The 26,414-nt window shown below is 43.9% G+C and overlaps 1 protein-coding gene across 1 annotated transcript; it reads left to right on the top strand.

The window, feature by feature from the left end:
- Positions 1-6,641: 6,641 nt before the first annotated feature.
- LOC125536380 (uncharacterized) lies at positions 6,642-9,777 on the top strand. The gene is made up of 3 exons (XM_048699592.2): positions 6,642-8,154; positions 8,325-8,554; positions 8,657-9,777. The coding sequence occupies exons 1-3, from the start codon at positions 6,864-6,866 to the stop codon at positions 9,098-9,100; spliced, it is 1,965 nt and encodes a 654-aa protein (XP_048555549.2). The 5' UTR covers positions 6,642-6,863; the 3' UTR covers positions 9,101-9,777.
- Positions 9,778-26,414: the final 16,637 nt, after the last annotated feature.

Here is a 26,414-nt window from a genome sequence, read left to right as displayed (position 1 = left end):
CTCATTTGGAGATGTGCAGCATAGGTAACTCTGACGTAGCTTTTTCAGGTTCAGAATTCTAGCTGCCGGCATTCTTCCTCTTTGTGTGAACCTTGCATATTATGAGAGAAAAGGTATTAGAATTACTCTATAAAGCATTATTATGTATAAAAACATTATAGATAACAGTAGAAAAATATGATGCAAAATAAACGTATCAAGGAGGCTGCCATCAAGGAGAAGGGGAGGTGGCAGCGTGCAGCTAGGTGTCTCCTGAGGAGGAGGAAGAAGCTCGGGAGCGAGATGAAATCAGGAGGAGAGGTAACCCTAGCGGGCCTCTTGGGTCGTGAGGGAACACGTGGGTTGAGGGGAGCATTCAAGCGAGCCATGCTCAGAAGCGCACACATGTGGGGGTGTTCTTTCCTCGTGTAGGCTAAAGGACTATTTGGGCTGAGCTCATGTAGGCTGAGGAGGCCATGTGCACGCTATCAGACAACAAAAAGTTGATCAAACAAGGAACATGCAGGCTCATGCATGCTAGCAAACACACTCAGTAGGAGGGATCGATCTGTGGTCGTCGTGAAGATAACCAGTGCTACAAGCCAACACGTGAGGGGATAATTTGTGATTATGTATAAGGGCACGATCTACTTGAAGTGAGTGGAGCCGGTTTTCTCTAGTTTTGTTTCCTTTTTCTGTTTTTTGTTCTTTCTTTTCTTTTCTCTTCTCCGTTTTTCATTCTTGTTGCACTTGTTTATTTGTTTTTTATTACTTCTTCTCTTTGTTTTTTGTTTCTTCTTCGGTTTTCATTTTTTATGGTATCCTTTGTTTGTTTTCGTTTTCATTCAACATTTTTTGTATATGTCAACAACATTATTCTAATACATGTTTAACATTTTTCAAATACAAATTTAACATTTTAATAATACATGGTCGACATTTTTTATATACATTTAAAAATCAAATGCTTGATTAACATTTTTCTTAATACATGATCAACATTTTTCCTATACACACTTTCAAACTATCAAATGCTTGATTAACATTTTTCAAATACAAGATCGACATTTTTTAATACATGGTCAACATTTTTTATGCATATTTAACATTCTTCAAATGCTTGATTAACAATTTCTAAATGCAATATTAACACTTTCTCAAAACACATTTAACATTTTTTCTAAACACATTTAACATTTTTCAAAGGCTAGATTTATATTTTTGAAATAGGTGTTTAACATTTTTTTTCAATTGCTTCATTAACGTTTTTGTATACATGAGGATTTTTCATCTGTTTTACTACATAGCCAACATTTTTTCTATATACATTTAACATTTTTAAATACTTGTTCAACATTTTTCAAATGCTTGTTTAACATTTTTATATACATGATCAAATTTGTTTCATCATTTTTTAATACATGGTAACCATTTTTCAATACACATTTAACATTTTCCAAATGCTTGCTTAATATTTTTCAAACACTTGTTCAACATTTTTTCAAATGCTTGATTAACTTTTTTAAAATACATGATCAGATTATTTTATACACTTATACTTTTTTGTATATATTTTTCGTAAACGTGATAAACATTTTCTCTATACGCATTTAACATTTTTGAAATATTTGGTCAACATTTCCCAAATGTTTTATGTACAATTTTTTTATGATATATGTATTTTATATTATTCTAAAATATAAACTAAATTACAAAAATGAAGCAAAAAACGAAAGAGAAACTTAAAAACAGAAGAAAAAAAAACATGTGGCCTCCAGCGCTCGTGGGCACGCCCATGTCGGTCTCCCCTTCAAGCCTCGTTTGTTTCGCATGGATTGGGAGGGTTTCGAGCCGGTATTCCTCGCGTGGCCCAGAATCCTCGCAAATACCCGTTGGCCCATTTGGTACCCGGGGTTTCGACGGCCCAACCCTCTCGATTCCCCGTCGATCCATCAGTTTCCGCGCGCTTCAGAACCCTCGAGGTCCCCCCTCGAGGATTTGCTCGCCCGACTCGCACCGCCGCTCGATCCGAGGCACCGCCGACGGCTCCTCCCAAGACGCTGCCGCCGACTCCTCCCCAAGATGCCACGCCGCCTCGCCGCCTCGACGCCGGCGATCTCCTCCGGCATACTGGACTTCTCCCCGGTGGTTAGTAACCGCAGCCCCTCCCCTCTCCATCCTCTCCATGGCTGCCACCTCCCGCACACCCTCCGTCCGCCTCGTCCTCACCGGCAAGCACGCCAAGAACGGCGTCTCCTACCCAGCTAGCTTGCCAAGAATGTCGTCCTCTTCTAGCTCCTCTTCTACCCTAACCCTAGAGGTCGAGATTTGTCTCAATCTGCCGGGGTGCGAGTCGCCGGGCTCGGAGCGATTGCCGCTGCACTGCTGCTGCTGCTGCTGCGACGAGTGCTGGTGAGACTGGCCGTGGATGCCGTGCTGCTGGCCCTTGTCGTGCGGCGGGTGCTTGTGGACCTGCCTCATCTCCAAGTTGTGGATCTCCTCCATCATTGGCTTCCACAGCCTCACCCTCGCGTTGATGAACCAGTTCGACACCTGCACCGCCATTATTAACCCAACATGTCAACCAAGCTCCAAAAACAAAATGACATGGTAGCGGCAACAGTGACCAGCTTTGCTGCTTACCTGATTCTTTGTTAGGCCCGTCTGCTTGGCCAGCATTTGCTTGTCGCCATCAGTAGGATACCTGCAAAGTTTCAACCCGAATATCAGACCAATGCAGCAGTACTCTTGATTGCAACACGTTCAAAAGGGAGATGCGTATCTGTTTTTCCTGTTTCCAATCTTTACTTTCAACTCTTGCAATTGTTAGTAAACGATTCTTACTCTCAGATGTACCATGATAACAACTACACTAGTGCAAAATAGGATGCAGATAGACAAAAGATGGTTTACGGTATTTGTTCTTATGAAGAAAGAAAGAGTTGCTATAGAAAAGTACATGATCGCAGTCACCACTTAGTAGTGTGAAGTCATCCGCAATTAGAACTCACTGGCTAGTGCACTGCTTTTACAAGATTGCAATTTCTGCTCATATTTGATTTTAATCTACTTGGAGACTTTGGAGGTGTCTATACCATTGAAGCCCATGTAATCTTAGTGTGTTGTAGCAACAAACTGCTCAGCCCATGTAATCGAAGCCTATGAATGGAATGAGCGGTGCGGCCCAGAAAAGAACTAGCATTAAGTTTAGGCTATAAATGTTTGCAGCAAACATTCAGTTGCATATAGGACGTGTCTCTTTTGTTCCTAGCATTGTTGTATCTTAATATTTCTTTCATTTACTACATCCTTGTAATCTAGGGAACCATATCTGCAAGCTAGAGTTTAGGCTATATATTTTTGCAGAGTTTATAAATCTATGTAGAATAATTAGGATTCAACAAGCGTAAACTTGTTACTTCCCTTGCCAGTGAATTGACCTGATGAAATGAATGTAGTTTATACCTGATTGTTGTTGTTTATTCAAGGGAAAAGTCTCTTTGATTTTGGTCTTGATTCTAATTGTCCATCTTCTGCATGCATTGGAACAAACCATCCTACGATGTTTCTATTCAAATGTGTGTGTCGTCAGATTAGAAATAATGATGAAATTCTGCTACTTATAATACTTATGATGAAATGTGTTTGACTCTTATTTTCACATCCTACAGCTTGGATCCTTGTTGGGGTGGACGAGTTACCTCCTTCTTGGGAACCTGTTGCCACGCCAAACTTCGGTAAGCTACATAAGCTTCTTGGCCTCTTGAGCTTGTTTCTTTGCCGAAGTAGTATATCATACTTGATAGCTCTTGATCATTGCACATCTTGGCACACTGATGATATAATATTCTAGATCATTATGTATGTCTTATGAATATAGTTCTTATTTGTTGCTTCCTGATTCTAGTTTTAGTGTCAAGATGAACTCTGAGATTATCGATCGAATTAGGAAGAGGAGAAGCGAGGATGATGAAGATATGATGTCCTTTATTCTACCCGTATTGGATCAGGACTTGTTTCCTTGTTTCTGTCCTTGTTAGATCAGGACTTGTTTTCTTGTCCAAACGCTGTGAGGTGCATGAACGGTTTAAATTTAAAAATGTTATGAACTGCATGGATGTACTGTTGGGCACAGGGGTCACTGGAACATGTAGTATACTGAATACATGCTAGTTTAGTACTGTACTGAACTAGCTTCCTGAACTTTGCATATAGTTTTCTTTCGTACAATTTTCTAGTCAAATGTTTAGTGTAGGTATTTGAAGTTCAGAACCAGTAACTTTCAGTGGCATACTGCAAATTGGGCTAAATTTTAGCTGCAAATGAAGTTTTTTTTTCTCTTTTTAATGAAGTTACATAAGGTCATGAAAGTGTGAGACTTGTTCTGCAAATGTAGAAAATTTGGGGCTTACTATACTGAATCTGAGAAACATATAAAGAGAGATCACTGTGAATTGTCATCACAAAAATGGCAAACCCTGTCAACCAAATGCATTTTTTCTACAAAGGGGATTTTGGCTGGAGGGGGATTGGGGAATGAAGGGGATTGGGTGGAAGGGAGGGATTCACCAAATCCTCCCAAATCCCCTCCTCCCAAAACCTCTCAAATACTCTTCTACCAAACAAAGCCTCAGCGAGGGTTCCTGCCCTCTCGCTGAAGGCGAGATACAGGGGCACCCGCTGAGTTGCATGTTGCCGCTCACGCGCATAAAAAATGAGCCGCAGCTCAATATCAACCCGCTCTCGTCATGCTCGTTATGTTGGCTCAGACTTGAGAAAACAAAAACTCTGGCTTGTAAAAAACTAGCTATGCTTTTTTGTAGAGTTTTTTTGCGTGGAGCTTTTTTTTATAGAGTTTTAAAAGTTTACAAATTGAAAAAAGTGTATGAATTCGAGAAAAGACTATATTTTAGAAAATCATGTATTGAAATTATTTCACGTTTTTCACAATTTCGAAAATTCTTCATAAATTTTAAAAGTTCACAAATTCATAAAATATTCATATTTTCTTAAAGAATAATGGACTTTAAAATAAGTTTATGAATCTATAAATGTTCATAAGTTTTAAAAAATCTTGAATTTAAAAAATATTCATGAATTTGAAATAAATTACCACCTGTAAATTTTTAATGGGTTTTAAAAATTTTGTGAAAGGGAAAATTTCATGGATTTGAAAATGTTCCTGAAAATTAAGAAAAGTTTGCAGTTTCCAAAAAAACACAGAATTGAAAACATATCATGCATTTTTAAATGATAAAACGAAAAACATAAAAATAGAAAAAATAATAATACGAAAATACCAAGCAAAAACCAGGGAAAAACAAAACCACATAAAACCCAACCCCAAAAATCGGTGGGAGGAAATATAATGGCCTGCAAGCCCACCTAGATCTAGCAAAAAGGGAGGTGTGCGCACTGTAAAGTTTGGCCTTATCAGATTATCAAAATTTTCTAAAAAAAAGAGATTCTCAAAAAAAAAATTGGCCTCTATTTGGCGCCTCAGAGCAACTCCAATAGCTCATGTAAAAATCATCCGGTAAAAGTCGTTTTACGGGATGGCGGTATAAATTAGATGAAGTTTTCATAGAACTTATTCCCCTAATATCCTTTTTTTTCTATTTCTTACTAAACTGTGTTGGGCCGCAAGTTAGTGACATGACGCTGGGCCCACAAGTTAGTGAGACGACGTGGCAACGGCTTGCGGAGCAGTGAGGTGGCGTGACCTAGCGACGATGCAGCCTTACGGCGTAGGGGAGAGGAGGCGGGGTTCCGGGGGCGGTGGCGCGACTTGGCGGTGAGAGCCCTTGTCGCGGCGTGACCTGGCGGCGGCCTCATGGCAACATGACCTCACGGGGCAAAGGTAGGAGACGGAGCAGTGGCGGCCTCACAACGGCATGGGGCAAGGGAGGCGGCGGGCTCGCACGACAGGGTGGCGACATCAGCAACGTGGCAGCCCGACGCGACACAAGGCTCATCTCCAGCAAAGTTTTAGGCGGTTATTCACTCGTCAAAATTATACGAGAAGACCATCTTCTGCCAAATGTAAGTGACAAGGAAGGTGATCATAAGAGATCCATATAAAAATTTGAATCTATGAAAGCTGCTGGAGGCTTTTTTTCCCGCCCAACTTTCGATACGGTAATTTTTTAGGGACACATGAGCTATTTTTTTGAACACGGTACAACTAAAGTCGCTTACATACATGAGCATACACTCACCCTTATGAAAGCGCGTACACGCACACACACACATCCTACCCTTGTGAGGACATCTGAGAAATTGAGACGGCATAGCATCTTGAGATTTTACGAAGTCATTACGGACGCCTTGCAGTTGACGGGAACGTCTCCTTCTATTGAACGAATATCGCGGGAAGGCTGAAATAAATACATAAGTAATGCGAGCACCAATATTAAGTGTATGATTTAAACTCTGATGGCACAGGTTGGTTCACGGATACGAGAGCTATTAGAGGTTTTTTTCCGAAAAGGGACGGGAGTCAGTAGAGTTGGTTTAAGCGTGAAATGATATTTGGCAAGGAGCTTCCCCACCCCACCCGCACTGGCTACAGAAAAAAAAAAGTTGCCTTTTTTTTTTTGAGTCTGGCTTTGTTTTCTTAGGCAAATCCGAGTTTGGTTACTGTCTCACTTTGCAAATCCGAGTGAGCCGGTGTCCCGTGCCCGTCTCGATTGTCTGGGCCGGGCCGAGCCGGAGTCGAGCGTGAGATGAATACTGTATAAGCGTAAAGAATCGGCCCCCGTTCGTTCCTCATAGAAACCCTAAGTTTGGCGGAGGCGGAGACTGCGGCGGCGGCGGCGAGAATACCAGACGGCAAGCCTGGTTAGCAATCTCAATCAACCAAAAAAGTAAGAGAAGAGAGATCGATGGCGGGTGGCGGCGGGGGAGGAGAGGTGAGGACGCCTCGGGAGATGGATCGGAAGCTGCAAGCAGAGATCCTGAGCATGGAGATTGCATCCCTGGCGAACTTGCTCAGGGAGAAGCAGTCTGACATTCTTCAATTCGACCCTGAGATCGCGAGGAAGATCATGTCCCTGAGGAGCGAGATCACGTCCGGATTCATATCCAACTCCGAGCATGTATATTTGCCCCACGGCGGTGAGGACGAGGGCGAGCGCCTAAACTGCTTATTCAGTCATATATTGCAACGGACGGATGCCTTGTGCGACGAGATGGCATCCATGGCATCTATTCTGGCCAAAATTAGTGTCCCCGTTATCTCCTATTACAAGGTCTTCGATCAGTTAAACGCCGCGCAGAGGTTATCTAAGATCTCCCTGGATATATTACATTCAACCGCGAATGCAGATAAAAAGATGGCTGACCAAAATGTTGAGGACCAGAGGACCGAGGAGGACAAAAGCAAATCCAGCACCCACTGTTTTGAGAACCAGGGAACCAAGCAACATGTGGATGCATCGGTAACAGATCTGACAACGGGCCTTAGTAAATCAAACATGGAAACGCCGCAGATGGCTGCCTACTGTCCTGATGGCCAGATGACTGATGAGGAGGATGTACATTTCGTGGCAGCGGATTCTATAAGTGGCCTTTGCGACCAGGCGACTGTCCACTCCTACGAGAACCAGAGTAACAAGGAGTACATGGAGATGATTGATCCCATGACAGATAAAGGCCAATCAAGCACGGAGACGCATGCGTCGAGGATGATGGACGGGGGCAATTCAAGCAGCGAAGGCAAATCAAGCAATGAAGGCCAATCAAGCACGGAGACACATGCGTCGAGGATGATGGATGAGGGCAATTCAAGCAATGAAGGCAAATCAAGCAATGAAAGCAAATCAAGCACAAAGGCAGTGGTGATGGTGCTGGATTCCGATGAGGAGCATGAAGTGCGGGGTATGACCATGGAGATGCGCAAATATTTGAAGATGCTCGAATGTGAGGAGGAGGAGGACGAGGGGAAGATGACCCCGGAGGATTTAGCGATGGCTGACCAATTTGAGAAGTTGCTATTAGAGATGCAAGCCAACTTTCTCAAAGTCCAGGAGCAGGATGATAAGGACACGCCAAACTGGATCTCTGTCTCACATCAGGACGAGGCAGAGGAGATGGAGATGGAGGACAGGTTGTTTGCTAGACGCCGTAAAGGCTGGGAATCTGCATGGGGAGACCGCAGTGACTTCGAAGACATGAGTAAGTAAACTTAAACACCCATTGATTCCTTCTCATCGTATTCATCTTCCAACAATGGCAATGCAAGCAGATCCCCCCTCCCTTCCGTCCTTCCTTCCTTCATTCATTGCATATAAGTAAGTAATTCATGTTGGAACATGGCTAACACTTGGATTAATTTGGTGCTGCAGCCTTATTGAGTCCTATGCACTTTACACATTGCACGCTGGGACTGATCCCCTACACTGCTACCACTGTGAGCGCCTTGCAGATCTACTCTGTCAAGATTGTTGAAACAAAGGGAAAGTTTAAGTGGCCACTCTATGTCTACGGGGTCGTCGCTGCCCGAGATGCCGTAGATCACAACCGTAACATTCTCTTCGCTCGACAAAGGGATGACTACCAAGAACTCACTCTAGATGTAATATACGGTCTTCCATTTTGTTCTTCATTTTCTCCTTCTTTTTCTTCTTCTGTCGTTGTTTGTTGCATTCAACTATACTGACGATTATGATCCTTGCAGGATCCTTTTTTGCACCTGACTGGCCCATCTCGTGCAACTGTGGCTGTGGACAATGTTGACTTCGAAATCCAACTCAAAGTAAAGGGCACAACATGGTCTGGTGACAAAGCATTGATCAGTCACTTCCAGACTTACCCTGGTGATCGTGAAGGTTCAGATAGAGCGCTCTTTAGCAACTCCTTTTGCACGGTAGAGTTAAGCTTTGAGGGACTTACAGAAACCGTCCAGGCTACTATCTTGAGTGTCCGTGTTGTTGAAGGGTGGCCATCACCTTTTGAATACGGCGGCCGGATTATGTGCTCCTCACCACCACAGGAAGTTAAGGACCCCCTATCCAGGCATGTTGTGTTGGTTGATTCTCATGAATTTGATGGAGAAATGCCAATGGGCTCAGCTGGTTACGTTGATCTGAAGGCAAGTTGTTTCTGTAGAACTGGGACATAACCTGCGATTTGTCATACAAGCTTACTCACAATCTGGTGCCATTGCTAGGCAAAGCCGTCTCACGTTTAGGACCAAATATTGCAACATAAGTCGAGGTATATGTGAGATTGGTGACTCTAAGGTGGAGATTACTGTTGCTTGGTCCCAGCTTATCAAGAACAAGATGGAAATCCTCTAAGGACATGTTTGATTGTTCTTGTGGCTATGGAGTAGATCCGGCTTGATCCCTACTCCATCTTCGACCGGTACTTCCGCGAGAAGGACGACAAGGGCGTTGGGAAGTGCAAGGGCAGCCGTGGATGATCTTCTCCATCATAGCCAAACATGCCAAATTTTGGTAGTCCGATGGCATGTTATAGTAACTGGACGATGTAACATCGTTTACGTAGTTGCATGGGTTTGCATGAATTTGAGATATGCTAATTGAGGTTCCTGGTTGTGAGATTGGAAATTTGTCAGACGCGTCCGCGGACGTTTGAAGGGTCGGATTTGTCAAGTCTGGCTGTAGATACTCTTTACAGATGGTAAAAGTGATTGATGCCACCAACATATGGGCACTTTGTTGCTCGAAGCTACAAACCGAAAAAATGGTGTGTCGTACGTACATGATTTTAGAGGACAGGCAATACTTAATTTTTCTCCATGTTTAGTTTAAGGGTGTGTCTAGGGCATATTTAAATGTGCTCTAATTATTGCATATCTAAGTGAATGAATCAAGCATAAAGAAAAAGAGGAAAAAAGAGAAAGAAAATATTCACACAAATCTTAATGTAAGATCAATGACATACGATTTAGATGTGCAATACTTATGGCACATTCAAATGTGCTTTAGCAAAACTGTTAGTTTAAAGAAACAACTTGACAACCTTATCAGCATACCTTAAAATCTATAGGCACAACAGAAAAAGTGACAATTTGTCGTAGAAACATACAAGGAAAATCAACTAACTGCCACAGGTGATGGTATACTCGTATATGACTCAATACATTACAATACAGTAGAGAGTAGTCCCTTCGTCTATCGGATAAAAAGGATGTATCTAGAACTAATATATATCTAGATATATCATTTTTTATTCACTAGCAAAAGAGCCCGGGCGTTGCAACGGGAGAAGAAAATATAACACACGCTCTTAACTCAACAACCATCACTCAAGACCACAATAGGTCCATCTCCTTTATTTTTGCGAGGCATCATATTTGTGTTGCCGCTTATCCTCCTTCTCACCCTCGCTGGCGATGGCCTCGGTGTTCACACAAAATAACAAAAAACGTGTGTTGAATATGGTTAATCCTAAGACGTCTCCCCCCTCTCTCTCTCTCACTCGCGATGAGAAATCTGTTGTATTCCCCTGTGACATTTTTCAGAGGTATGCGTGTATAGTTATTGATGTTTTTTTCCATGTATGGTTATAGTGGGGTGTTTATTTGCAATCTAGATCGCCGCCGGTATGAAAAAAACGGATCTTGCACTATAAATTATAAGTTTGCTTCCATAACAATATTTTAAAAATATTTAATAGGTGAGATTAACATCATATATAGATTCCACACATTTTTCTAATAAAATTTCATATATAATATGTTAAAATCAAAGTTACGGTTTAAAAGATACAGATAATTTAAAAAATCATTTGGTTTGACTCAAATATATTCCAAAATAATATTTAAAAATATTTAACAGGTAAAAATAATCTCATATTCATATTCTACATATTTTTCTAATCAAATTTTATATATAACATGTTCAAACCGGAGTTACGGTTTAAAAGATATGGATGATTTTAAAAAGTATTTGTTTGATTTAAATATGATTCGTGGATGAATTACCTAAAACATCAGGGGGTTCGAAAAATGTAAAATAACGGTTCGGGTGTGACTTAAATCCGGACGTCCGGTTGATTTCGAGAAAAGACGAGGACTTTTGTGTAACATATGAAAATAACGATTTATTTTAACTTAAAAATAGAACTGCGGGTTGGATTCTTTGAAATAGAGAAACTTTTCTGAAAAATGCCATGACGGACGAAAGAAATCTATTTTGCCTTATTATTAGGTAAAGATTTAATAATAAGTATTTCCAAACAAAGGGAGTATCAAGTTTCAGCATCTGAGACATAATTCTATAACGTGACCCATCAGCCAAGACATGAACTTTCCACCCCTCAAAACAAGACATGAGCCTTCCAAAGAAGGGGCGGCGCAACCAAGCAAGGAAGCCAACTACGGATTTAATAACGGAGCCTGTAGCCACGAGGAGGCTGCAGGGGGTGCAAATTCAAGGGTTGCAGATGTGTCCCGGATAAGAGCATCTCCAACCGTTCGGCCTCAGGGGCTTGAAATAGCGCCGCCTGAGGCCATTCGACGCTATATTCGTCGTGGGGGTGGTCAGGTTCCAACCACCGCCCTAAGTCAGCCCCAGATGTCGTTTTTTGAATTGAGTTCGGCTAAAATTAAACCAAAAAGATACGAATTTGGCTAAATTTGGCGGGTTTCATTCACATTTGTACATAATAAAAAGACATAACAAAAACATTAAAAAAAACTACGCCGCCCGCCGTCGCCCGAGCCTTCTACATGCCGAGGTGCCTGTAGAAGGCGATGTAGTTGCCGTCGTCGTCATCGTCCTGTACGCCATCACCGTCGTCTTTGCTGCACCCTTGACCTGCGTCGTCGATGCGAGCTGGGTTGGTCGGCACTGGCGCCTCCTCATCGCTGTCGTCGTTGAGGATGACGACGCCGCCCTTGTCACGGCCGCAGCACCGCGCAACGAGAGCGTGCCGCTGGCGCTCCATTTCCTCCCGAACGTAGTCCTAGCGCGACCACGCCAGGCCGTCCTCTAGGTCGGCGGCCATAGCTTCGTGCTCCTTCTTCATGGGAAGGAGCGTCGGCTCGGTCTTCGGCTTGACGAGGCAGGAGGAGGGACGAGAAGGGACACGGCCGCCCTCGTTGACGACAAGGGCGCCGCCGCTCGGACGAGGGCGCCGCTGCCCGAGCAACGTCTCCCGTGGCTCCAGCTTGACAGGGAGGAGTGGCGACCCGGAGGAACGGGAGCCCGACAAGTACGACGATGTTGTCTCCATTTTCCTCGGCGTCCAGGAACTGTCGCGGCAACGAGAAAAGGAGGGGGCCACCAGGTACTCCATCCGCGGCGAGTTGCTGGCCTCGATGTGCTCGAGGACGGCTTCTAGAGTGCACCCCGGGACACCCCACCATTGACGCCGGCCCTCGCGGGGTTCAACGCCGTTCGTGGACGCGAGTTGCTCGGTGTGGCGGCGCTCGAAGTACGTCATCCATAGATTGTGGCTGTCGGGGGCGTACCTCGGCTGTTGCCACGCATGCTCCGACAGAGACAACTGGATGCGCGCGATCTCGACACGGCGTTCAGCAGCGGTGGGTGACGGTGGCACTAGGACTCTGCCGGCGCTGAGCCTCCACGATCCCGGAACCCTGCATGTCAGGTGGCGCCGGTAGTCTGCCTCATAGAGGAGGTGAGCCTCCACCTCATGTAGGTGGCGGCAATCGAAGCCATTGGCCGCCGCTTCGTCGCCGGGGAAGCGCTCGGCCATGGTGTCGCGGCTTGAGACGGGGGAGGGCGACGAAGGAGAGAGGGGCGTCGGTGGCGAGAGAGAGAAAGGTGTGGCGAGGTAAGTGTGCGGCCAGCGATGGGGAGGGGTGGCTTTTATAGCGGCGAGCGGGCGACAATAGTGTGGACGCGTGGCGGGAGGGGGGCGGGACGCGCGGTGGCATGCCTTCACTTCGTCGCCCATGAATCAATGAAGGCTGACTGGCGACAGCCTTCACATTGATTCCCACGAGAAACCAAGGCAATGAGGACGACGAAGATTCTCGGCGACGCGCAGCTGCTGACTAGGCGGGTCCACCAGTTTTCACGCCAAATTTGTTTCCCTCGGCGCCTGGGTTCGGCCCGGGTCCACTGACGCCAGTTTCGGCCCTAACCGGTGAAATTTGGGCTCTTGGGGGCGCGACTGGACCAATTTTTTTAGAGCCAACGATAAAAATGGGACCTGATGGGGCTGTTGGGGGGCCGAGTGGATATGCTCTAACACGCACGACACCAACTGGCGATGTATGTCGCTCATTAATCTGATGGGCAAAACCTGGTGCCTCTCAAGCGGGGCGTGAGCAAAATATGTGGAGACGATGTGTCAGCACTCCTAACATGGCTACCCCACCTGACGGTGTCACACACAACAGTACCACAAGGCCAAGGCCCACTCGTCAACACAAGCCCAATTCCATGGTGGTTGGACCGGGCTAGCCCAGTGAAGCCCACCTCGCCATCTCACCTACTTAGCCACCAACTCCAAAGGAGGACAACATCCAGAGGATCAGAACAACACAGCTTGGCAGCTACCCCTCCCACCTACCTCGACTCTCCATTCTTGTAACCCTAGTTCATGTGTAATTGGGACATCAAATCCTCCTAGCTGCACTCGTGAGCTATAGATCGAAGCTACTACTTACATCTGGCATCAGAGATTAGACACCACCCTTTCATTCTGGTGTAGTTTATGGATACTAGGCGTCCACGACAAGCTCGTCTCCACCTTGAAACCGTGGATCACACAATCAAGGAGTACCCCGAGGAGATTACAAAATCCATGGACAAATTCCGTGCCGGCCTGCGCAACAACACCCACGTGATCCAAGCCAACTCCCACAAGCTCGACGATCTGCTCTCTTGGTGTCCATATCTGGAGAAGCGGGACGAGGAGATGAGCGTGGCGGATGCACTCCTGCAACAAGGGCGTCTGCTAATACGTCTCCAATGTATCCAAAATTTTCTATTGTTCCATGCTATTATATTATCTGTTGGGAAACATAGCATGCAATTTCAAAAATTTCCTATGCTCACGCAAGATCTATCTGTGAGATGCATAGCAACGAGAGGGGAGAGTGTGTCCACGTACTCTCATAGACTAACAACGGAAGCGTTTGACAATGCGGTTGATGTAGTCGAACTTCTTCTTGTTCCGACCGATCAAGCACCGAACGTACGACACCTCCGAGTTCTGCACACGTTCAACTTGATGACGTCCCTCGAACTCTTGATCCAGCAAAGTGTCGAGGGAGAGTTCCGTCAGCACGACGGCGTGGTGACAGTGATGGTAAAGTGATCCGCGCAGGGCTTCGCCTAAGCACTACGTGAATATGACCGGAGGCGTAAACTATGGAGGGGGCGCCACACACAGCTAGGAATCAATGTTGTGTGTTCTAGCGGTGCCCTCCCCCCACGTATATATAGGTTGGAGGGGAGGAGAGGCAGCCAAGGGGGCACCCAAGTAGGAGCAATCCTACTTGGGCCCCTAGTCCAATTTGGCCTCCCCATTTCCTTTTACCGGAAGGAGGGAAAGGGAAGAGAGGGGGAGGAAGGAAAGGGGGGGCCGAACCCCCACCTCCTTATCTTATTCGGCCTCCTTCCTTAGGGGGCACCACCCCTTGTGGGCTGATGTGCTTCCCTCCTATGGCCCATAAGACCCATTATTCCCTCGAGGGGTTCCGGTAACCCCTCGGTACTCTGATATGTACCCGGTATGCCCCGAAACACTTCTGGTTTCCGAATACTATCGTCCTATATATGAATCTTTACCTCTCGAGAATTTCGAGACTCCTCGTCATGTTTGTGATCTCATCCGGGACTCCGAACAACTTTCGGTCACCAAACCACATAACTCATATAATACAAAATCGTCATCAAAACGTTAAGCGTGAGGACCCTACAGGTTCGAGAACTATGTAGACATGACCAAGACACCTCTCTGGTCAATAACCAATAGCGGAACCTAGATGCTGATATTGGTTCCTACATATTGTACGAAGATCTTTATCGGTCGTACCGTAATGACAACATACATTATTCCCTTTGTCATCAGTACGTTACTTGCCCGATATTCGATCATCGGTATCTTCATACCTAGTTCAATCTCGTTACCGGAAATTCTCTTTACTTGTTCTGTAATGCATCATCCCGCAACTAACTCATTAGTCACATTGCTTGCAAGGCTTATTATGGTGTGCATTACCGAGAGGACCCAGAGATACCTCTCCGATACTCGGAGTGACAAATCCTAATCTTGATCTATGTCAACCCAACAAACACATTCGGAGATACCTGTAGAGCATCTTTATAATCACCCAGTTACGTTGTGATCTTTGATAGCACACAAGGTATTCCTCCAGTATCTGGGAGTTGCATAATCTCGTACTCAAAGGAATATGTATATGACATGAAGAAAGCAATAGCAATAAAACTTAACGATCATTATGCTAAGCTAACGGATGGGTATTGTCCATAACATCATTCTCCTAATGATGTGATCCCGTCTATCAAATGACAACACATGTCCATGGTTAGGAAACTTAACCATCTTTGATTAATGAGCTAGTCTAGTAGAGGCTTATTAGGGACACAGTGTTTTGTCTATGTATCCACACATGTATCAAGTTTCCGGTTAATACAATTATAGCATGAATAATAAACATTTATCATGATATAAGGAAATATAAATAACAACTTTATTATTGTCTCTAGGGCATATTTCCTCCAGTCTCCCACTTGCACTAGAGTCAATAATCTAGATTACATTGTAATGATTCTAACACCCATGGAGTCTTGGTGCTGATCATGTTTTGCTCGTGGAAGAGGCTTAGTCAACGGGTCTGCCACATTCAGATCCGTATGTATTTTGCAAATTTCTATGTCTCCCTCCTTGACTTGATCACAGATGAGTTGAAGCGTCTCTTGATGTGTTTGGTTCTTTTGCGAAATCTGGATTCCTTCGCTAAGGCAATTGCTCCAGTATTATCACAAAAGATTTTCATTGGACCTGATGCACTAGGTATTACACCTAGATCGGATATGAACTCCTTCATCCGGACTCCTTCATTCGCTGCTTCCGAAGCAGCAATGTACTCCGCTTCACATGTAGATCCCGCCACGACGCTCTGTTTAGAACTGCTCCAACTGACAGCTCCACCGTATAATATAAACACGTATCCGGTTTGCGATTTAGAATTGACCGGATCAGTGTCAAAGCTTGCATCAACGTAACCATTTACGATGAGCTCTTTGTCACCTCCATAAACGAGAAACATATCCTTAGTCCTTTTCAGGTACTTCAGGATGTTCTTGACCGTTGTCCAGTGACCACTCCTGGATTACTTTGGTACTTCCCTGCTAAACTAATAGCAAGGCACACATCAAGTCTGGTACACAGCATTGCATACATGATAGAGCCTATGGCTGAAGCATAGGGAACATCTTTCATTTTCTCTCTATCTTCTGCAGTGGTCGGGCATTGAGTCTGACTCAACTTCACACCTTGTAACATAGGCAAGATCCCTTTCTTTGATTGATCCATTTTGAACTTCTAGAAAACTTTATCAAGGTATGTGCTTTATGAAAGTCCAATTAAGCGTCTTGATCTATCTCTATAAATCTTGATGCCCAATATACAAGCAGCTTCACCGAGGTCTTTCATTGAAAAACTCTTATCAAGTATCCTTTTATGCTATCCAGAAATTCTATATCATTTCCAATCAACAATATGTCATCCACATATAATATTAGGAATACTACAGAGCTCCCACTCACTTTCTTGTAAATACAGCCTTCTCCAAAAGTCTGTATAAAACCATATGCTTTAATCACACTATCAAAGCGTATATTCCAACTCCGAGATGCTTGTACCAGTCTATAAATGGATCACTGGAGTTTGCACACTTTGTTAGCACCTTTAGGACCGACAAAACCTTATGGTTGCATCATATACAAATCTTCTTTGAGAAATCCATTAAGGAATGCAATTTTGACGTCCATTTGCCAGATTTCATAATCATAAAATGCGGCAATTGCTAACATGATTCGGACAGACTTAAGCATCGCTATGGGTGAGAAAGTCTCATCGTAGTCAACTCCTTGAACTTGCCAAAAACCTTTTGTGACAAGTCGAGCTTTGTAGACAGTAACATTACCATCAGCGTCAATCTTCTTCTTGAAGACCCATTTATTCTCTATGGATTGCCGATCATCGGACAAGTCAACCAAAATCCATACCTTGTTCTCATACATGGATCCTATCTCAGATTTCATGGCCTCAATCCATTTTGCGGAATCTGGGCTCATCATCGCTTCCTCGTAGTTCGTAGGTTTGTCATGGTCTAGTAACATGACTTCCAGAACAGGATTACCGTACCAGTCTACGCGGAACGTACTCTGGTTGACCTATGAGGTTTGGTAGTAACTTGATCTGAAGTTTCATGTTCATTATCATTAGCTTCCTCTCTAGTTGGTGTAGGCATCACGGGAACAGTTTTCTGTGATGAGCTACTTTCCAATTCGAGAGAAGGTACAATCGTCTCATCAAGTTCTACTTTCCTCCCACTCACTTCTTTCGAGAGAAACTCCTTCTCTAGAAAGGATCCATTCTTAGCAACAAAGATATTGCCTTCAGATCTGTGATAGAAGGTGTACCCAATAGTTTCTTCTGGGTATCCTATGAAGACGCATTTCTTCGATTTGGGTTCGAGCTTATCAGGATGAAGCTTTTTCACATAAGCATCGCAACCCTAAACTTTCAGAAACGACAACTTAGGTTTCTTGACAAACGACAGTTCATACGGTGTCGTCCCAACAGATTTAGATGGTGCCCTATTTAATGTGAGTGCAACTGTCTCTAATGCATAACCCCAAAATGATAGTGGTAAATCGGTAAGAGACATCATAGATCGCACTATCTATACCTACTAATAAAGCAAGGCATGTTTCTCCAATTTTTTCATCCGTTCACCATCAAAAATATTTTTGTTCTATCCAAGGTGATACTAAATTTATGCGTCCATCTGTTAGAAAAGAAAAACAGTTTTGTCCCGAATTTTGTACGTGGGCCACGCACGCTGCAGCACAGCAAAGCAAGCCCATTGGTTTCCTGCCCATGCATGTGAGAATCTTTATTTACCGCATGGGGCCGCAAATAGTTCGAATTTCGCACATGGCGCCAAAGATTGGGCCTGTCCGTTTTTTTCTATTCTGTTTCTATTTTTCTTTTCCATTATTTTCTTTTATCCTTTTTATATTTTTTTCTTTTGAAGTTTTTTTTCATAAATTCTATTTTTTATTTTTTCCAGAATTCCATTTTTCTTTAAATTTTCATAAAATCAGTAGAATTTCAAAATTTTGTTCTCACTTTGAAATATGTTTGAAACTTTAAATTTTTAGTTCTTGTTCCATTTTTTTCAAAACTAAAATATTGTCTGAATATTTATAAAATGTTTACGTTTTCCAAAATTATTTGAAATTTTCAAAATAAATTATATTTCCGAAGCTACCTCTCCATCCCTCGCAAAGCCGGAGCTATTTACATTGCGAGGGGGACTCCAACCATGGATTAATCTGTGTAGGCATTTATTCCGGTGGTAGATTATATTTTTGTAGCATTCGGCCCACAACTACTCCAAACACCGTTGCAACCCCCGCACCTCCCCCAATTGATTTCCCTCTGGCTCGGTCATCACTCTCTCGCACGTCCTTTCTCGCCTTCAACGTCGCACCATGGTATTATTGCAAAAAACCTGATTATTACAAATAAGCTACAAAACTACACACCGATAGTCCACTTGAAATGGAACAAATTTCGACCCACAAATTAAAGTGCCACAAACTACACACCAAGGGGCCCACCTGTCATGAAACAAATTTGGACCCATATACAAATTAGAAAATAAAGGACGAGGATCGAACATGCGACCAGGGCCTTCAAGCCGCACGTCAATAGGCAACATACGTAGAACAACAATGTTTGTTGTACCCCCTTTGTTCATATAATGTTTTTATATTACCACAACCTATTTAATGGATAACATGTAATATTATTTTTAGTATATTAGTGGGACCGACTCATTAGCACGTACTATTCGCCTTCACTTACTGGTGGGTTCCATGTGTGATCTCTCTCTCTCTCTCCTCCCCTTCTGCGTTTAGACGCACGGGCAAACACGAAGAACTCGCGGGCGATGTTGCCCTTGACCATATCTGGACGCGTTCACAAGTTACGCACCAGTTTCACGTACTAGTAGTACTAGTCAATGTGTACGTGCAATGCACGTTAATCTAGAAGTATATTAAGTGCATCCGGATATTAAGTAGGATATTATTTGCGTGTTATTATGTAATTAGCACTATTTTTGTCATGAAATTAACTGCACACTAAATGTGTTGAGTGCTCAACATTGAAGCAATCTAGTTCACTGGATGAGAAGGAATACATGTGGCTTGATGACGTTTTATATTTAATTTGATACGGCTCTAGCAGAACATTCAGTCGATCAAACCATAGATTTCATTCAGTCTGACTCCGACTTTACATTCATACGACGATCGATCTAAAATAAACGGAAATGATAAACGCTCGGATTTTAAGCATGGCAATCCGAACGTTTTTCATGGAAAATTTAGATTACGTGGCGGTGGCGTCTTGCGGTGGGAAGCGGCTTCTCTGCCGTGCTCTGTGTGTCGTCGGGCCACTGACCGACGGCGATGGCGGCGTCTTGCGCCGTTGTTAGCGTACTCCTGGACGTTGTCCCTAGCTTCAAGGAAGGCCACAATGTTTTGGACTTCGGTCTCCAGGAGCGAGTCAACTGGCGGGAGGAGGCGACTGGCGTTGGTGCAAGGAAGCGGTCGACGGCGGCCATCCATGCCGTTGGGGGGGGGGCACTGGCACCCGCGCGGGGATAGGCGCTGGCAATGGCGCGACGGAGACATTCGTGTGCATGGGCACCAGCACAGGCGCGCACGTCAGTGCACGCGCAGGCACATTCGCTGGCAGGTGCACGGGCACCGGCACGGGCGTGCGCGTCAGTGCACGCGCAGACGCATGCGCTGGCAGGTGCATGGGCGCGTGAAAGTCGGCGGGGACCTCATGGAATCCCGTGGCATCAAGCTTGGCGACAGTGTGCGGCTCCCAGCCCATCAATGCCACAGGGATGGGCGCTGGCGCAGTCGGGGCGACGGGAGTCGGAACGGGAGCGGGGACAGGCACGACGTCTTCCCGCAAGGCCGGTTCAAGCTCGTCCCAAAGCGCCTTATGTTCTTGAGACTCCGGCTGGGTGTCTTCCTCAGGAAACTGGAAGACTATGGGTAGACCATCGTGATGTGGCATGGCATACGTTTAGGTCAGGCTGGTTGGAGGTAGACGACAGGAGAATCGGGGAGGAAAAGAGAAGATTGTAGCGATACCGGGTAGTGCGGGGTTGATTTTAAACTGCGGCGCTAGCGACATTAAAAGTGGGAGCAGTTGAGACAAAGGTGGGCAGCGGGGCCTGGTCAAAGGGCTCACCTCCCGGTGAGCCTGCGCAGCGGTCTGCTCGCATGCATCCCTGTCATCCGGCGCAGCGGTCTGCTCGCACGCCTCCCGTCGACTCACACGCTTGCTCGGACGGCACCTGCCGATGAGAAGCGGGACTTGTGGCGGCACGTAAACGCCCACGGTTTCAATAGTGAAAGCATTCGCCTTAACGTGACAGGTCTTTATTCCAAAATACCTTGGCTCTTCATTTGTGCAACTTGTCATAAGCAGCTTGTCTCAAATTGAAGAAAAAAAATCATGAAGGGATATTTGTGTCATATCACGTGACCATGCTCAGTTTCATGAATTTCTGGTCACTTTTGGATTTTCTAAAATTTTAAATCCATGATTCGAAACAATATCATAACCTGCATCATGCAATAAATTTTCAAGTGATACATCTGTCCTGTTGTATTTCTTAAGAAAGGATTTGGTCAAACATTTTGCTTAGTTAGACTTCAGACAAGTTATATATGCAGAGTAAAGGATAATCCGTCCGTACCAGTGCATTGCCTAATATATTAACTCTTTTTTTGAGGGGTCCCTGATATATTAACTCAAGTACTAGGCACGAACAAACGGGCTCAATTATGTGCTCATCCTGGTGTAGTAGTAGTAGTACTAGGCAATGCAGTTGACGGGTGACCTTGGGGAGCGGTGACCGAGGGAATTGAACCGTGCTCGGCACAGTAGGTAACATTGTCTAGTTACTAAATCATCCCTCCATTGTTCATCGGTAGTCATTATGGACCGGGAACATAAGGGGGATTTCCTAGGGCTGGAATTCTGGCTGCCAGATATTTTGACTCGAAATGTAGAGGCTCGACTGGTTGCGGTTGGCTAATGTGCGTACCACGCACGCCACCAGAAGGACACGAGCCCGTTTTTTTTAGGATCAACACGAGCCAAGGTCTGGCTGGTACACCATTGGGTACCATTCAAGAATACAAAAGGAATGTTTTAAATTGCCGAACGAATCTATGTGTATTACAATGCCCGTATTTTCCTTGCAAATAGTAATCTCGACGTGGTAATTGATTTATGACGACTTCTTGAATTAGAGTGAGTTTGTGATATAGTGATCTCAACGTGGATTTCACATTTCATGGTATCCCTAGTAAGTTTTTCATTGGAAATTCAAATTTAAAAGATGAACAATATGGTGGTGAGAAAACTTTGTATGTATCAAGCATATGACCACACGCACACACACACGAACACATCAACAATCCAGTAAGTGTAGTGCATCTATTTTTCCAAACCATGCATGTATGACACGAATTCAAAAATACTCATTCTGTTCCTAAATATTAGTCTTTTAGAGAGTTCAACAAGTGACAACATATGGAGCAAAATGAGTGAATCTACACTCTAAAATATGTCTATATACATCCGTATGTGGCAGTCCATTTGAAATCTCTAAAAAGACTAATATTTAGGAACGAAGGGAGTAAAATGTAAGACATGCATGGTCCACAATTCAATATTTAAAATGAACAGGAAACTGAAACATGAATATTAAGTCTAGTACTACAGTACATGCAAATGTTGTGTTTAGGCGGAGCTATGTAGATTGTCGGGGGTTAACCCCTCGACCTTAGATAGATTTGTGAAGCTCTGTTTAGGATTGTTTAGATTATATTTGTCCCCACCCTAGCTCCCAAACACCGATTGGTTGTGCACCCCTCCTCCCCGAGATAATATCATGTGCCCCCATACCTTAGATGCTATATGCTGATACGTGTTGCTTGGAGCTTGTAGATCTGAGATATAACAGCTCACGTGATGTCTTAATATTTTTACAAGAAACCTTAATGAGTTTGAGAATTACACACAATTTGTACAAAAACTACTCATATGCCCTTGGATCCCATATCCAACGACCTCGAAGCTCGTATCACCGTAGCATCTAAGATGAAGGAGGACATCATATTCTCCTGTATGTAAGAATATCATGTGCTACCACACCTTAGATGCTTTGGTGATACAAGCTCTTCGGAGCCGTTGGATTTGTGACCCAACAACTCCTCGGTGGTTCAAATGGTTTTTTGCAGCAAAGCCCCCAAAGAGTTCGGCCACTTCTTACAAGCACAAAGACTACTCAGATGCCATTGGATCTCAGATCAAACGACCTCGAAGCTCGTATCACCGTAGCATCCAAGCTGCAAGAGCACCTGATATTTTCTCGCACGAGAGAATATGAGGTGCTCCCGCACCGTAGATTCTATGGTGATACGAGTTCACGGAGATCTAACGGTCCACAGTAGGAGGTTTGAATGTTTTTGCAATATACAATTGAGCGAGTTTGCGAATTGCGCAGAAAGTACAAGTACTACGCATGTGCCATCTGATCACAGATCATACGACCTAGATGCTCGTATCACCGTAGCGGCTAATTAAGCTACGGGGAGCACCTAATATGAGCAACGGGGATCCGTTGGATCCCAGATGCAGCGGCACACACGAGGCCTGAATGTTTTATTTGCAAAAAAACCTTTGGAGACTTTGGAAATTGCGCATAATTATAAAGACTACTCCCAAGCCATTGGATCTCACTCCCAACGATGTAAAAACTCGTATCACCATAGCATCTAAGCTGCGGGGTGGATGTGATATTCTATGCCGTTGTCATTTTTGTTCGTAAACTTGCAAAATACGTGTAACTCGTGTCATTACTTGTCTAACCGCGCAAAGTGTTTGTTCAAAAAACCACCCTACACTGATATCGGAACAACACACGAGGGTCCCACTTGTCATTGATCAAATTTGGACCTAAAACTAACAAATCTGAAAGACGAGATTCGAACTGGCAACCTGGACTACAAAGTGTAAGTCAATAGCCTGGAACAACAACGATTGTTGGTTTTGTCCCATAACTTGATTTTATACAGTATTACATTGAGTAGAGTAGAGGGAGTGCCTCATCAACACGCGCATGACCGTTGACTCACTTACTAGTGGGTCCCAGGTCTGCGATCTCTCTCCCCTCTCCATCGTCTAACCTTTAGACGCATGGGCACACGCACGAAGAGCGGCGCTAGCTTGCTGATACGTCTCCGTCGTATCTAGAATTTTTGATTGTTCCATGCCAATAGTATTGAACTTTCATATACTTTTGGCAACTTTTTATACTATTTTTGGGACTAACATATTGATCCAGTGCCCAGTGCCAGTTCCTGTTTGTTGCATATTTTTTGTTTGGCAGAATATCCGTATCAACCGGAGTCCAAACGGGATAAAAACCGACGGAGATTTTTTTTGGAATATATATGATTTTTGGGAAGAAAAATCCACGCGAGACGGTGCCCGAGGTGGCCACGAGGCAGGGGGCGCACCCCTGACCCTCGTGGGCCACCTGTAAGGCGGCCGATGCCGTTCTTTCGCCGCAAGAAAGCTAATTTCTGGATAGAGATCGTGTCAAAATTTCAGCCCAATCGGAGTTGCGGATCTCTGGGAATATAAGAAACATGAAAGGGAAGAATCTGAGAACGCAGAAACAGAGAGAGACAGAGAGACAGATCCAATCTCGGAGGGGCTCTCACCCCTCCCATTCCATGGAGGCCATGGACCAGAGGGGAAACCCTTCTCCCATCTAGGGAGGAGGTCAAGGAAGAATAAGAAGGAGGGGGGCTCTCTCCCCCTCGCTTCCGATGGCACCGGAGTGCCACCGGGGGCCATCATCATCACCGCGATCTACACCAACACCTCCGCCATCTTCACCAACATCTCCATCACCTTCCCCCTCTATCTACAACTGTCCACTCTCCCGCAACCCGTTGTACCCTCTACTTGAACATGGTGCTTTATGCTTCATATTATTATCCAATGATGTGTTGCCATCCTATGATGTCTGAGTAGATTTTCGTTGTCCTATCGGTGGTTGATGAATTGCTATGATTGATTTAATTTGCTTGTGGTTATGTTGCTGTCCTTTGGTGCCCATCATATGATTGCGCATGTGGATCACACCCTGGGGTTAGTTGTATGTTGATAGGACTATGTATTGGAGGGCAAGAGTGACAGAAGCTTCAACCTAGCATAGAAATTGATGCATACGGGATTGAAGGGGGACCAATATATCTTAATGCTATGGTTGGGTTTTACCTTAATGAACATCAGTAGTTGCGGATGCTTGCTAATAGTTCCAATCATAAGTGCATAGAATTCCAAGTCAGGGATGACATGCTAGCAGTGGCCTCTCCCACATAATACTTGCTATCGGTCTAGTAAAGTAGTCAATTGCTTAGGGGCAATTTCGCAACTCCTACCACCACTTTTCCACACTCGCTATATTTACTTTATTGTTTCTTAATCTAAACAGCCCCTACTTTTTATTTACGTAATCTTTATTATCTTGCAAACCTATCCAACAACACCTACAAAGTACTTCTAGCTTCATACTTGTTTTAGGTAAAGCGAACGTTAAGTGTGCGTAGAGTTGTATCGGTGGTCGACAAAACTTGAGGGAATATTTGTTCTACCTTTAGCTCCTCGTTGGGTTCGACACTCTTACTTATCGAAAACTATTGCGATCCCCTATACTTGTGGATTATCAAGACCTTTTTTAGGCGCCATTGCCGGGGAGCAATAGCGTGGGGTGACTATTCTCGTGTGTGCTTGTTTGCTTTATCACTAAGTAATTTTTATTTGATGTTCTTAGTTGTTTTCTATCTTTAGTTATGGGTAGGAAACACAAAATACCAAAAAAATTAGTTGTACCTACTAAACCAACGGTTGAAGAACCACTCAAAATCTATCACATTGCTGAAGCTTATTACTTGGATCATCTTCGATCCCTATGTGCTCGTGCCGAAACCCCAACTAGCTTAGTTGAGGGTAAATCTTTAGATGAGCATGCTTGTTATGTGCGACACTGAATATCTGAAAAAGGGAAAACTTTACTGGATCAAATTCATCGTTTGCAATGCTATGCTTGGAATTTATGTGAAATATATGATTATACTTGTTGTTCTGAAGACCCTAAGAAACACCTTCCCTACCAATGTTTGTTTAGTGATAATGGAATCGTATCCTCTTATGCTAAGGGTGTTTATAGTTACTATGATGTTCAACAAATTGAAGAATTTGTTGCTTTTAAGGGTGCTTACGAAATTGCTTCTTTGATTGAAAAGTATGATGCTACTCTTTACAAATCTGAAAATTTTGCCATACTTAAATATTGCTATGATAATTATGCTTCTAATGCCTATGTTGAACCATATATTGACTACTATTCCGCTGTCCAAGAAGAGACTAATATTTTGCAGGAGTCTATGGAAGAAGAAATTGATGAAACTGTGAGCTCATTGGATGAAAAAGATGAGGAGGAGAGCGAAGAACAAAAGGAGGAAGAGCGGATTAGCTACCCGTGCCCACCTTCTAATGAGAGTAACTCTTCAACTCATACATTTTTCAATTTCCCTTCGTGCTTACCGAAGGATGATTGCTATGATGATTGTTATGATCCCGTTGATTCTTTTGAAATATCCCTTTTTGATGATGCTTGCTATGCTTGTGGACAAGATGCCAATATGAATTATGCTTATGGAGATGAACTTGCTATAGTTCCTTATGTTAAACATGAAATTGTTGCTATTGCACCCACGCATGATAGTCCTATTATCTTTTTGAATTCTCCCGACTACACTATATCAGAGAAGTTTGCACTTATTAAGGATTATATTGATGGGTTGCCTTTTACCGTTGCACATGATGATTTTGATGAATATAATATGCATGTGCTTGCTGCTCCTACTTGCAATTATTATGAGAGAGGAACTATATCTCCACCTCTCTATGTTTCCAATACAACAAAATTGCAAGAAACTTTTTATACTATGCATTGGCCTCTACTGTGTGTGCATGAATTGTTCTTTTATGACATGCCGATGCATAGGAAGAGAGTTAGACTTCGTTGTTGCATGATATATGTTACTTTGTGCTCACTA

Source organism: Triticum urartu, chromosome 2A (assembly GCF_056163025.1).
Source record: "Triticum urartu cultivar PI428250 chromosome 2A, HENAU_Tu73, whole genome shotgun sequence".
NCBI lineage: Eukaryota > Viridiplantae > Streptophyta > Magnoliopsida > Poales > Poaceae > Triticum > Triticum urartu.
Note: the sequence above shows the minus strand (reverse complement) of the source record. Positions and strands in the feature narration are given on the sequence as shown.